We start from the raw sequence: 15,979 nt of genomic DNA on the forward strand, positions 1-15,979 counted from the left end.
TATATCTTATTTAGATAGCCTATTAAATAACTTGAAATATATAGGTTTATTATAAGAATAAGATAACTTATTTAATAGTTTAAGGTAAGAGATTCGGGATAAGATTAATTATTAAGGAAATACTTTATAAAAAAGAAAAAAGCTTATTTCTATAGCTATAAGAGTTAAGAATAATTTAAACCTATTTATTTAATAGGAATATAATAATAAACTAATAAGATAATAAAAGAAAAAGAATAAAAGAAAAAAGAAAAAGAATAATAAAGAGAAATAGAAAAGAAATATATTTTTATTATAAGATTTATAAAACCGGAATAATAAAGATATAATAATAGAATCTAATATAATAACTATATTAGGATCTATAAAACCAAGTATAATTTGCTTTATTTACTAGAAAGAGAATTATTATATTATTATTTATTCTAATTAAGGAAAACCGACTTATTATAATTATAATAAGTCTGGCTATAAATTATATAAGTACTTAGAACTAAAAAAGCTAGGAAACGGGTATGCCCTATAATAGTTATATTTATTTATATTATAGAGAGTAAGGCTCTTAAAATAAGAATAGTAATTAAGGTTATTATTAAGATAAAAAAAGATAAGTAAAAAGTTAGAATATTAGTAAACTCGAATATAAAAACTAATTATATAAAGAGGAAATTAGCTTTAGATATAGGTATTTTATTAATATTAAAAATAACTTTCTTATTTTTACTAAAGAGAAAAAAAATTTATTTATATAAAAATTATATTTTTAGAATTATTACTAAGAATATACTAGGGAATTAAAAAAAGGCTAATATATACTTTATATTATATAATTTTAATCTAAACTATATTAATATAATACTTGGATTTTTATAGCTTTATTAAGTTAATTCCCTAATTTTCTTTAGGAAAATAATATAAAAATACTAAATTTAATTATAAAAGATTAAATTTCTAAATACTAGAAAGTTTACTAAAGTAATAAAGTATAAGATATATGTTTTTTTATTAATTACTTATTCTATAATAAATAGTTAAAGAATTATTACTATTATTACTAATAAGATAATTATATTTTCCAAGAAATATTAGAACTTTTTTCAAGTATTTTTTATAAAAGCTATAAGTATATTATCTAACTATTATATAATAAAGTATTATATAAATCTGGAACTAGAATTCTAACTATTATATAGTCCTATATATACTTTATTAGAAAGAAAGCTTGAAGTCTTTTAAAAATATTTTAATACTAGCCTAGAAAAGAAATAGATTTATTATTTTACTAGCCTAGCTAATACTCTAATTATATTTATTCTAAAGAAAGAAAGTAGTTTATATTTATATATTAATTACTAGAATCTAAATAGAATTACTATTAAGAACTAAATACTATTATTACTTATTAGTAAAACTATAAATAGGCTTTATAGAATAAAAGTATATATAAAGCTAGATTTAAAAAATATTTATTATTAGTTATAAATATAAGAGAATAATAAATAAAAGATACTATTTCAAATATATTATAGATATTTTAAATACTATATTATACTCTTTAGATTATCTAATACTTTAGTAATATTTTAGGTATATATTAATTATATATTAGTAGGCCTTATAAATATTATTTATATAGTTTATCTAAATAATATTTTAATTTATTTAGAGAACTCAGAATAGTATATAATAATAGTCTAATATATACTCGAGTAGTTATAATAATACTAGCTCTTTATAAACTTGGCAAAATACGAGTTTAATATAAAGAAAATAAAGTTTCTGGGGTTTATAATTAGCCTAGATAATATAGAAATAAAAGCTAGTAAGGTTATAATTATTAGAGAATAGCTGGCCTTAAAGAATAATATTTAAAAAGTCTAAGTATTCTTGGGTTTTACTAACTTTTACTAGAGGTTTATTTATAAATATTTTAGAATAATAAAAGAATTAATTAATTTATTAAAAACTAATAGAAACCTATAATATTATTTTAGCTAGATAAATAAGATAGATAGGGCTTTTAAAAAGCTATAAATTATATTTATAATAGTATTAATCCTTTATTATTTTAATCTAGCTTTAAAGATTTATATAAAAACGGATATTTTAGGATTTATAATTATAAATATAATTTCCTAGCTTTTTAATAAAGAAATAGAAGCCAGATAATATCTTATTATTTTCTATTTAAAGAAGATAACTATAATTAAGAATAAGTATAAGATATATAATTCTGAACTCTTAATTATTATTCTAGTATTTTATATTTAATAATATTATCTAATATATATCTAGTATATTATTATTATTAAAACAAATTATAATAACTTAAAATACTTTATAACTAAGAGAAAACTAAATAATTAATAAATAAGATAAGTAAAGAAGCTAGTTATTTTTGACTTTATCTTAGAATATTAGCCGGGATATAGTAATTTTACTAGTAGGTTATTAAGAAGGCTAGACTTTATAGTAAGTATAAATAAAGATACTTTATTATTTATATTTTATAATAAGCTATAGAATATAGAATAGAGAGCCCTATAAGTAATAATAATAGGATATTATACTATTTCTATAATACTATAATTTAAGGCCTAGAAAAAAGGAAATAGGTACTTTTTAATTAATAAGATACTAAGGAATTCTAAAAGAAAAGTTTATTTTAGTAATAAAGTAATATTAGAGATATTATTACTTAAGCCTATTACTAGTATAACTAGTTATAAATAGTATATATTACGGATTCTAGCTATATAAGTAGCTAGGTCCAAAATAGTATATAAGAAAGGTAAAGAAATATTATTTAAACTATTATTATAATACTAAAGGCTTAATTTATTAGTATAATACTAGTAATATAAATAGTTCTTAAAAGAGACCTTTACTAGAGTTATTAAGACTTGGGAACTTAATATATCTGGGTTATTAAGATATTAGAATATTATCTATATATTAAATAAGCCGGCTTCTAAAGAAGAATTATTATAAGCTAATTATAATAATCCTATAAGTAGGTATTTTAGTACTAGTAAGATACTAGAGATTCTCTAGAGAAAGTACTTTTAATAAAGTATAAAAAAAAATATAAAAAACTATATTAGAACTTGCTTTATATATTAATAAACTAAAATAGCTATATAATATATTTAGTTTATTTCCTTTCTTTTCTAAGCTATAGTAAGAAATTACTATAGACTTTATTATGGGGCTACCTCTTTCTAGGTTTTATAATAAAGTATATAATTCTATATTTATTATTATTAATAGATATATAAAAATAGTATAATATATTTTAATTACTAAGGAAATCTCGGCTCCTGAATTAGTAAAGCTATTTATATATTATATTATTAAAGACTTTAGTATATTTATAGATATAATCTCTAATAAAAGATCTGTTTTTATAAGTAAATTCTAGTTAAGTCTATACTTTTATTTAAAGGTTTAATAATAGCTAAGTATAGTATTTTACTTATAAACTAATAAATAAATAGAGAATCTGAATCAAACTCTGAAATAGTATTTAAGATATTATACTAGTTACTAGTAAGATAACTAGATAATAAAGCTTATTCTTATAGAATTCACATATAATAACTTTATATATTTAATAATAGAAATTTCCCTATTTTATATATTATATGGATTTTATTCTAGTATTAAACTATATATTAAGAATAATATTCTAGAAAAAGAAATACTAGTAATATAAGAAAGAATATAGAGAATTTAAGTAAAACGAGAGGTATTAGAGAAATAATAATAAGAAGTAATAGATATATAGAAAAAGTACTATAATAAGAAATTTAATATATATAATAAAGTTATATTTTATATAAAGAATATTTAATAGCTATAACCTAGTATAAAGCTAGTAAATAAATATCTTGGCTTCTTTAAAGTTCTAGAAATTATAGAAATATATAAATAGGTATATTATTTAAAATTATTACTATTATATTAGATTTATAATATTTTTCACGTTTTTTTCTTAGAATTATAGTACCTGCAAGCTAGTACTATAGTAGAACTAGAACCGATCAAAATTAAGAGTAAAGAAAAATTTAAGATAGAATTTATTATAGCCTATAAAGAGAGTAGAAAAGAAAGAAAGTATTTTATTTATTAAAAAGATTACTTACTAGTAAATAATATATAAGAATTACTAAGTAATCTAGAGAATATAGTTCAAGAATTATAAGAATACTTAAAAAAGAGTAATATTATAATACTATTAGCTAAATAGAGATATAAAAGATAAATGCTTTTATTAGAAAACTATTAAAAGCCATATATTTATTTTTAGAAAAATTATATAAAAATTATTAAGAATTCTAAAAACTCTAATTTTTATATTTTATAAATATCTTATTCTTATAATTACTTTTTATTATTCTTATTATTATTCTTATTAGGATTTTCTTAAGAAATAAATAATAAATTAGCTTATAAAGCTATTAGCTATTAATAAGAAATAAGAAAGAAGTAAGCTTATTTAATACTAAAGAATATTAATTATATTATTAATAGTACTTTATATTTATACTAAGCTAATAAGAATTACTTAATTTATTTCTTGAATTATTAGAGAAATCTATTGGCCTCAAATAATAGCTTTAATATAAGAAGTATATATTATTTAGTATAAAAGAAAAATAATAATAGCCTTTTCTTTTTTAAGTAAAGAATAGGGAAAATACTTATATATATTAATAGTTTAAAGAAAGTAATTTAATTATATTATATATATTTAAGGAATCTTGAATAGTATTAGAATAGGAAATAAATAAAGGAAATTATAATTTATAGAATTATATTTCTTATTTTTAAAGTAATAGTAATTATATATTAAGTAATTATTACTTTTAATATAAATAAAATCAGGAAACTTAGTAATATTCTTAGAATATTAAAGATAATAAAAGTAAATTAAGAATATAGAAGTATTAGCTAAATAGGTAATAATAGGCTAATAAGTACTAAGAGAAGTATTTATCTTAATAGATAAAGAAATAGAAAAGAGAATTAGAAAGGAATTTAAATAAAGTTTAAATAAAGCTTAAATAAAGTTTAAAGAAACTTAAAGAAGCTTAAAGAAGGCTTAAAAAAGAAAGGCAAGAAATAAAGAAAAGTTAGATATAGTATTATAATTAAGGAAAAAAAGATTAGTTAGTAAGAAAAAAGAAGTCTTTTTATAATATCCTTTTCCTAAATAGTAATTATAAATTCGGAACTGGCTTTATACTAGAAATATCTAGAAAATTCTAAAAAAGGAATTTATAAATAAATTAGAAGATTAGATTAACTTTTTTAAGCTCTTAGGCCTATAAAATAATAATTTATTTATAAATAAAGGCTAAGTTAGGATTTATAAACTAATTAGAAAACCGGAAAAGCTTTTTACCTAATAATATATATTATACTTATATTATTTTTATAAGAGAAAATTACTAGAAGTAATTTGCGAATTAGTTAGGTAAAGTTAGTAAACTATATTCTTAAGTCTATTACCTAATATAATAATAGAATAATTATAGAAAGTTTTTGGAAAAGACTAATAGCTAGAAAAGTTTTAGGGAATTATTTATAAAGCTATTTATAGTTCTTTTAGGCCTCTTGGAAATAAGAGCCTAGAAAAGAAATTAATATAATAGATATATATAATAGTATATAAATAAATATTAGATATTATTTCTATTATAGGTAAAGTTTATAATTAGAATTATATAAATAATTAGAATTATATAAATTATATAGAATTATATTTCCTAGTTAAATAAAGTACTTTATAGGCTTAACTAAATATTAGGAAATATATAAGGAGATATTTCTAGCTTTAGAAAGAAGTATTAATTAGTCTTTTATTAGAATTAATTCTTGGAATTAGTTATATTTATAAGTATTATTTTATAGCTTATTTATCTTAACTATTTATATATTACTTTATTATTATATATCTTATACTTCTATAATTAAATCTGGTATTTTTATATTACTTTTCTAAAGAAAATTAGAGAATTAATCTAGTAAAGCTATAAGAATCCAAATATTATATTAATATAATTAAAATTAAAATTATATAATATAAAATATATATTAGTATTTCTTTAGTTCCCTAATATATTTTTAATAATAATTTCAAGAATATAATCTTTATATAAATAGATTCTTTTTTTCTTTAGTAAAAATAAAAGAGTTATTTTAATATTAATAAAATACTTATATTTAAAGCTAATTTTTCTATATATAATTAGCCTCTATATCCGAGTTTACTAATACTTTAACTCTTTACTTATTTTTTCTTATCTTAATAATAACTTTAATTATTATTCTTATTTTAGGGGCCTTGCTTTCTATAATATAAATAAGTATAACTATTATAAGATATATTTATTTCCTGGCTTCTTTAGTTCTAAGTACTTATATAATTTATAACTAGACTTATTATAATTATAATAAGTCGGTTTTTCTTAATTAAGGCAAGTAATAATATAATAATTCTTTTTCTAGTAAATAAAGCAAATTATATCTAGTTTTATAAATTCTAATATAAGTACTATATTAGATCCTATTACTATATCTTTATTACTCTAGTTTTATAAATCTTATAATAGAAATATATTTCTCTTTTATTTATTTTTATTATTTCTTTTTTCTTTTCTCTTATTTTTTTTCTTTTATTATTCTATTAGCTTATTATTATATTTCTATTAAATAAATAAATTTAAATTATTCTTAACTTTTATAATAATAGAAATAAGCTTCTTTTTCTTTTATAAAGTATTTCCTTAATAATTAATCTTATCTCGGATCTCTTATCTTAAGCTATTAAATAAGTTATTTTACTTTTATAATAAATCCGTATATCCTAAATTATTTAATAGGCTATTTAAGTAAGATCTAAAGCTTTAAATACTTTAGCCTAGCTATTATTTAGTATTTTTAAACTTAGTAAGAATATTATTATTATAGTTCTTTAGATCCAAAATAAAATTCTTTATAAATTTAATAAAAATCTCTTAATTTATAATATTAATACTTACTAATTACTTTTTATATTTCTAGATATTTCTGGCTATATTTTTAAAATAAGAAATATAATATATAATTTTTACTATATTAGTAGCCTAGATAATTCTACTATTTTTATATTACTTTAACTTTACCTAATAAAAGAAGTCCTAGACTTCTTTAATACTTTTTCTCTAATAAGTAAGTAATTCTCGGGTTTTTAAAGCTATCTAAACCAAGAATATTACCGGAAATATAATAAGTTCTATATTAGATATCTAAATATTTTTAAAATAATAGATCTAAGCTTTTAGCTTTTCTAGCTTTTCTTTCTATTATATCTTTATTTCTAATTTAGTAATATAATAGTAAGTAGCTACTAATTTCTCTATTATTATTATTTTACTTACTAGTTCTAGAAATATCTGAGTTCTATTTCCTTTTCTTAATTAGGTAATATAAAGAATATTTAATTAGGCACTTTTCTAGATATCCGGTTAGGTTATTCTAGTAATTATAGAGGCACTTTTTCTAGTTAATACTCTAGCTATTAATATTCTTATCTATTAATAGCTTAACTATTTTATAATAAACTATTTCCTAAAGATTAGATTAATTAGAATATAAGATATATAATAATAGAGTAATATATAAATAATTAAGGTAAGTAAGCTATAAAGTAATACTTATAAGTATAACTAATTCCAAGAATTAATTCTAATAAAAAACTAATTAATACCTCTTTTTAAAGCTAGAAGTATTTCCTTATATATTTCTTAGTATTTAGCTAAGCCTATAAAGTACTTTATTTAACTAGAAAATATAATCTTATATAATTTATATAATTTCAATTACTTATATAATTCTAATTATAAGCTTTATTTAAAATAGGAAACTAGATCCTTAATATCTAATACCTGTTTATATATTATTATATATATTTATTATACTAAATTTAAAAATTAGTTATTAATTTATTAAAAACTAATAAAAGAAATTACTTATATATTATAATTAGTCTTTAATCTATTATATATATCTAAAGATATATTACTAGATAAGCTAATACTAGTTAATTCTTCTTATTTAATTCGAGGATTAAGAATAAGAGCCAAATATAAAGCTTTATTTTTATTATCTAAAATACCTATTTTAAAATAATATTTTCAAAGCTTAGTTATATTATTATTAATAATATCTGCAAATGCTTTATCTTATTAAAAATTAGTATAATATTATTAATAATATAAGAATAATTTAAGAAAAGACTTATTTTAAATTTCTTTTTAAAAATTTTAAGTTTATTATATATTTTATATATCTTAGGTATAATATAATATATAGTAAAGTAATTTTTAGCTTATAATTTAGTTATAGCTTTAATAAATATTGAAATTATATTTAAACTATTATTTAAATAAGTAATTTTAATATTAGTTAAAACTAGACTTTTATTTTTAAAAGCCTTTAAATTAGAGCTATTAATAACTATTTTAATAGCTTTATATAAAAAGTTCTTTAATATATAATAAGTCAAAGACTATTATATTAATTAATAATTAAATAATTAGAAAATTAATTACTTACTAAATTAAGAGAATCGAGTATTTTCTATATTAAAAGCTTTAATTTGAGCTTCTAATAGCCAACGGTTTTCTTAGTTATATTTAAGACCTATAATAGTTTTTCTAATCTTTCTCTAAATTAATAAATGTCTTATAAATTATATAAGAAACTTATTTATTACTTGTTCTTCTTCTTTATCTTTTTCTCTATCTTTAAGTTCTCTTATTTCTTGCTTATATAAATCCATAGAATAAGAAATATTATAATTGTTTTTAATAAGAGCTTTTAAAATATCTTGAATTACTAAATTTAATATATAAGCTATATAAGAAATATTTCCTTGGAATTTAATGCCTTCCTTATTATAATACTTTATAAAAGCCTTTAATAAGATATTATTTGAGCTAGTATTATCTCGAGTAATACTAAATCAAATATATTAGTAATTATATAATAAAAATTAAATTAAATTAAATTACTTATCTAGTAATATTATATTCGATATTATATTATTTTAAAGCTTCTAATAAAACAGAAAGCATATAAATACCAGAGTATATATTATTTAAGTTTCTTATAACTAATAAATAAGATTTTAATTTAAAATCCTTATTTATAAAATATCTAAAAATATATTAGTATAAGTTTTATTTAATAATTATAAGAATATATAAACTTATATAGTAATTCCAGAGAAAGCCTTTTAATTTATAAAGGTATAAATATCTAAAGTAATAGAGAAAGTTCCTTAAGAATTAATATTCTCTTTTAATTCTTCTTTAATATTTAAACTCTTCTTAATATAATATAAATTAAGCTTATCTATAAGAGCCTTTGAGTATATAGCAGGTACTTGACTATTAAATATTAATATATATATAAATAAAGGGTAATATAATAAAAGCTTACTAATTTAAATAAGATATTAGTTTTTTAAAAAACTTAAAAGAATAATAGCCCGAAAAGAAATATTATTATTAATAATAAAGTTTAATAATAATTTCTCAAAGTAATTAATAGTATAGCTTTCTTCTTATTATTTAGATTACTTATTAAAATGGCTATTTATAGTCGTTTATAAGATTTAACTAAAAGCTTTATTCTTATCTATTAAATATATTAGTAAATATGTCTTTTTTATTAATAATAAAATAACTTACTATTATTATTACTATCTTTAAGACTCTTAAGGTCTATAAACTTATATATATATCGAAAATAAGAGTAATAATTACTTATATAACTATATATTTATTAATTAAATCATGTTTTACTATTAAATTAATTAAAAATTAATATATTAACTTATAAATGCCCTTTAACCATATACTTGATAGTACACGTATAGAGATTCTCGATATTCTCTTATATAGGATTTATTGTTCTTTTTAAGTAGCCTTTTTTAAAAAGAGAAGTTTGCTTATTAAGGGGCCTTAATTCGAAATCGGGGTGATTTTGACTTATATTAAGCTTAATTAAAGAGTCTTGAGACATTTTCGAGTATATAAAGTATATGTAAGGATATATGTAATATAAAGTAATATAGTAAGAGTAATAGTTAATTTTTTATAAGAAGTTAAACTATAAGAGAGAAGTGAAATCGAGGAAAACGGGGTATTCTTATAGAAAGTTCTAATATTCTAAAGTCTGTTTTATAATTCTTCTAATTATAAAGATTTGCCTTATCTCGGAGATTCTAGTCCTTCGATTTCTAATCTCTATCTCTTATATTAGTAATTTAATATAATCGTAATTTACGGTAGTTCTGGAAGTATCGCTGAGGTTCGATTCGCTTACCAAGCGCCACTACCACCTGATTGGGTAGCGAGGTAGCGATAAGGTGACGCTAGGTGCGGGCCACCCCGAAGCCTTACCCGATTAGGCTAGCTCAATCACGTGTACAAATCACCTGCGTTATTCAAGTTATTTATGAATAACTCGAATAATATATGAATAAAATAAGAGTAACGGGTTTTTAACTTGAATAGAATAAGAGTAACGGCCGTTATTCTATTCTACTCTATTCATTTGATACACTGCATTTAATAGCTCGATCTACTTTCATACTGCAACAAGGACCACCTTCTTGGGTGATTATTAAAGGGGTCGTTAAACTCACAGCCTGGGAGCTTCAACTCACGCACTAATTACCTGCGGCTCACTACCCTTGGCTCTTACCCGAGCAACTTGAGCAGTCCCTACTTAAATCTGACTTAGGTGTTTTTCTTTGGACGAAGATCCCTATTTTGCTTCCCCTGATCGAATGTGGAATTCTGCTAAAGCTGTTACGTGCTTTCTTCATCAGCAGAGTGTGACCCACTCAGTTTTACTTGCATCCTTCATTCGGCCCAGCATGCTCACTCCATCCATAACACCATGCACGTGTGTCTCTCCAACAAGTTGCCAACTTTTCCCTTCGCTCGACTCGCGGATGACGTAGGGAACTTTTGCACCCAGAAAGACGCAGATGGTGTCACTAACCTTGGCAAAGTCGGGCACCAAGGCCATGTACCCTGATTGAGTGATAGCAAATTGTCTTCCTGCTGCCTTTCGCACCCAGAGATTGCCAGCATTAATGGCACTCATATTGTCTTCAGCTCTCAAATCACCGCTTATGCCACCTTCCATCGATGCGAGACCGGGATCGAGCGAACATCCATATTTTGTTAAGAACTCAATTGTCTCTCCTGAGGCAGGAAACGAGGCCTGATCCTCATTTCCAATCATAGTCCGCAATATGGCTTCCAAAAGTGGCTCGTCGGTCCAGTGGTAGCCCTGAATCAGGAGGTTGGGAAATCTGTTCTCGACCATCTGAATGACTGCTTGAAGCCACCTGCGCAGACCCGGTTTAAGATCAGTCCCTTCCTTGTCAGACATAATTCTCTGAATTGTTTCTTCTCTGATGTCTTCAGGTGAGGACAGAATGGCGGACCAGTAATTGTTCCGATCTATTTTAGAGATACGGTCCAGGATAAAACATTTCGGTGTAATAGTATCGTCCTGTTCCTGTTTAGTGTCAAGCACCATATTCGTATCACTAGCAACAGAGTATTTGCACTGAATGTCATGCATGGTAGACATTTTCAGTAAAGTTGTAAAATCAGGAACCCAAGAAGGGAGCTCCGTTGAGGGCGCATGAGCGAGTCCGGCCAGGCCGAAGAGAGAGAAAGACCCACTTGACAGGATGTGCCTCGCAACCTTGGTGTACAGTTGCCGTGGGCTGATGGTATAGTCTGGCTTCAACTCCGGTACTTGGTACAAAGGGTCGAGGGCCTCTAGTGCGCAGATGCGATCTCGGCTGTCCGTCGCACCTGAGCCTCGCGTCTCCAACAGAACCTGAGGGAGTGAGACCATGTTGTTTTCTTAATAAGCTGCGCGTGTAATTGCTAGAAAACTGACGTTCATCCTTCCGTAGAGGCATGAGAGACGGTCGCCCCCGAACATGTCATCCATAGAAAGAAATGAAACGCCAGTAGTCGCGCTCATCAGGCTTGGCGATGTTCCACAGAACGTTCCGGCCGGTATTGACAGGTATTAGGTAATATCGGTAATAGAACGTTCTAATTGTTCCAAAATGGCAGGGGTAGTGCGAAAATGACAGGGGTAGGCAAATCCACCGCTATTTCCCCCACTATAGCTCCCTTCCTTACTTTTTATCTATCTATTGTGGTACGGTAAGCCGTACTTTATTAAAATCGCTTTATTTTGACAGTTTTGAGGTTTTGGTCACATGACAAAGGCTGGGGCCTTTTGCACGTGACTTGCGGGAATCACATAAGAAAGCTGGCTTTTCTATAGTTCTAGACAATAATCCATTCTTTATATTTAATTAATTAAGCTTTTATATACTATATACTATTTATACTTTACTATTTATATCTTTATTCTTATTATTTTATTATTAAGTCACGTTTTATACTCTAGTATACTTTATATGAGTTTTTGTCTTATTATAGTTTCTCTCTTATATATTTTATAATAAGTAATATAAGAAAGATTAAAACTTTATAGTTAAAATAATACTCTTATAAAGTTCTTAGGGGTTTCTATAAGGCAAATTATTAGTTTAGTAAGTTTAGAGAAAAAAAAACTATTATAATACCTTAAGCCTAAGATTAAAATATTAAAGATATATAAGTATTAATTTTAGTATCTTATATTAATTTCTGATATATCTAATAACTTGAATACAGGTTAGTTATAAGATATAATTACTAATATAATATATAAGAGTAATAAAAATAGAGGCTAATTATAAAAGAAAAAGAAATAAAGAAAATTAAATAAGAAATATTATATTAAAATAATATAAGTTAGATCTTAATTAGAAATAGATTTTAATATATAAAAATAAAGTTATATTATTAATTTATATATTGTTTTTATAATAGATTAAATCCGTGATTTGAATTCGGTTATATAATTTAGTTATATAACTTTTATTATTATAGTTATAAAAATATATAATATATAGCCCGTATATATTTAGTTTATATAAGAGTAAATCTTTTTCTTTTTCTTTTTAGTTATTTCTTTTTATATTAAAACTACTAGTTTTCTTTATATAAAGGCCTAGCCTATAATATTAGAAATAACTTCTTTAATTAAATTATTATTATTAGTATAGCTATTTCTTTAAGAGTTATATATATAGTTATGAGACATGAAATACGAGATATGAGTAATAGAATACGGGTAATGAAATATGGGATACGGGATATAGTTATATAATCTCGTATTCTATTAGTAACTTGACTAATAGACTAGATTCCTCTAGGCTTAGCAGATTTAGGGATTATATATTAATACTATAATACTATAATTCCTATTTCTGAATAATAACTTTACTAATTATATATAAATAGTATTTCACGACTTATATAATAGTACTATATATTACTAATAAACTAATACTAATTAGTTTATATATATAGATTAGAGAATAGAATCTTTTAAGCTAAAGAAGCATCTAATAGCCTATAGTAAAATTAAACTAGTTTATATTAAAGGAGGGAATTACCTATTAACTTTATAAAGTATCTAATAGCCTAAGAAAGAAAATAGCTAGCTCTTATTAAGGACTAATAACTATTTTATTAAAGGCGGGAATTACTCGTTAATTCTATAAAGCATCCGGTAGCCTAAGAAAAAAGACTCTAGTTCTTACTAATTAATAAGTAATTAGCTATTTAATTATCTATTTATTTAATTATCTACTATTCTTTAAAACTAACTTCCTTTAGCCCTAAGACTACTTTCTTAAAACCCATCTTTTCTACTTATATAATACTTGTATCTATAAGATACTTTTTCCGGAATATATGCCCTTAAAGCTCTTTAATTACTACTTCGATTTTACTATTAAATCGAGTTCTTTGAGCTTTAGACCCTCCCGGAATTATAATATTTCACTTCCTAAATTTCTTATTATAAATGAAATATTTAAAAGTAAAATATTTACTTTAATACTTATAAAACCCCTAGATATCTGGGGCATCTGGTATCTTAATTAGATATCTGATATCTGGTATCTAAACTAGATATCTAGTATCTTAATCAGGTATCTAAACTAGGTATCTAGTATCTAAACCAGATATCTGGATATTTTTATTACTAAACCCTTTCTATAAACTTACTATAAACTACCTTATCTTTAAACCTCTCTTATTACGAATTATATATATATTAAGAAGGGCTTGGCCCTAGAGGTTTAATATAGTAGAACTATAAGATAAATATATATAAGTAAAGAAGTAAAAAGGTAATATTAACCTAATTACCTATAATAATAAGAAAGTCCTAGATTACCTTAATACTAGACTATTCTAGTATAAGATAAAGAAATTAACTAATAATAATCTCTAGAAGTTATTTAAGAAGAATTTTAGTAATTTTGATCTCAAAATACTTAATTATCTAAATTAATATATATTATATAAAATTATAAGCTACTTTATAATATAGTAGTATTTATATTAAATAAAATAATAAGGAACTTGCTATTATATAGTCCTTAGTTAATACTATTTAGGAAAAAGAGTAATATACCTAAACTATAGCTAATATTATTACTATTAGACTAGATCTTAATACGGGCCCTATTACCTTATTATATATATCCCTTAATAATAGTATTATAAGAAATTAATAAATAAAACTAATTATTACTTATATTTCTTTACTACCTATAATTACTTCTACTAGTACCAGACTATAGAAAGCTAGTAGTAATAGATTTCTATTATTTTTACTATCTTTACTACTTTTAAATAGCCCTTTAGCTAGCTTGCTTATTATAAAGCTAATTAGAAAAATAATAAAAATATATACTAAGGCATAGAAATATAATAGAACTAATAGTAGTTTTAACTAAAAACTTACTATCTTTCTTAATATTTACTAATATATAGAGTTTTTATAAGAGGTATTAGTAAAAGCTTTTCTTACTTTATTAAAGAAACTAGTATAAGATTACTTTTATAATAACTAGCTCTCTTAATATATATATAAAGAGGCTTATATAAATATTTATAGCTTTTTTAAAAGCCCTGGTTTCTAATATTAAAACTTAAATAAGTAAAATACTATTATAATAATAATTATAATAGCTTAATATTCTAAAAAGATAATATTTAAGCTTATCTAGTTACTAATTAATAACTTATATAAATTATAATATAAACTAGTACCTGTCCTATAAAATACCGAATTCCTATATAATAAGATTATTACTTCTTATTAAGATATACTAGTATACTAATATATAGTTTTGGATCTTTCTCCTAATCTCGGCTAACTTATTAATAAGCCCTAATTATCTATTACTACTTATAAGAAGAAATAATAGATTAATATCGAGATTCTCTTTACTAATTAATAATACTATTCTTAAAACCCTCTAAATTATTACTTGTTTGGAAATTATTAATACAGACCCAGTTATAACTTTAGAACCCGTAATAACTACTTTAAGCCCCGTAATTATAATAATTATACTCCAAAGTCGTGTTTTATATATAAGAAACCCAAATACTACTTATAGAAATATATACTAGAGAAATAAGAAACTAAAAAGGCTCGATTTAAAAATAGAAATATTTACTAATTTAGATCCCGAAATACTTATAACTTTAATAAATACTTTAGTAATACTTATATATAGTACGTTACCGAATTTAAAGAAAAAGAAAATAACGAAAATAGTAAGGATAAACTAATAAGTAATACTTTTAAAGCCTTATTAGCAGAAATGAATAAAGAAAAGAAATATTATTCTAATTCCTATTTTATTTCTATTAAAAGCTTTCTAGCCGCTCTTATAGCTCTTATTCCTGCTATTTCTATAACTAATACTCTTATAAATAACCTTACTTCTCTTTCTCTTATATACTAGATAATA

At 22.2% G+C, this 15,979-nt stretch overlaps 1 protein-coding gene across 1 annotated transcript; it reads right to left on the minus strand.

Annotated features, from left to right (window-relative positions):
• Positions 1-10,941: 10,941 nt before the first annotated feature.
• On the minus strand, positions 10,942-11,133 carry K444DRAFT_489117 (uncharacterized protein; the record flags this gene model as incomplete). Its single annotated transcript, XM_024873178.1, has 1 exon — positions 10,942-11,133. A coding segment is annotated over one exon (192 nt), but the record flags the coding sequence as incomplete, so codon positions are not given.
• Between the last annotated feature and the right edge of the window lie 4,846 nt (positions 11,134-15,979).

Source organism: Hyaloscypha bicolor (assembly GCF_002865645.1).
Source record: "Hyaloscypha bicolor E unplaced genomic scaffold K444scaffold_136, whole genome shotgun sequence".
NCBI classification, from domain to species: domain Eukaryota; kingdom Fungi; phylum Ascomycota; class Leotiomycetes; order Helotiales; family Hyaloscyphaceae; genus Hyaloscypha; species Hyaloscypha bicolor.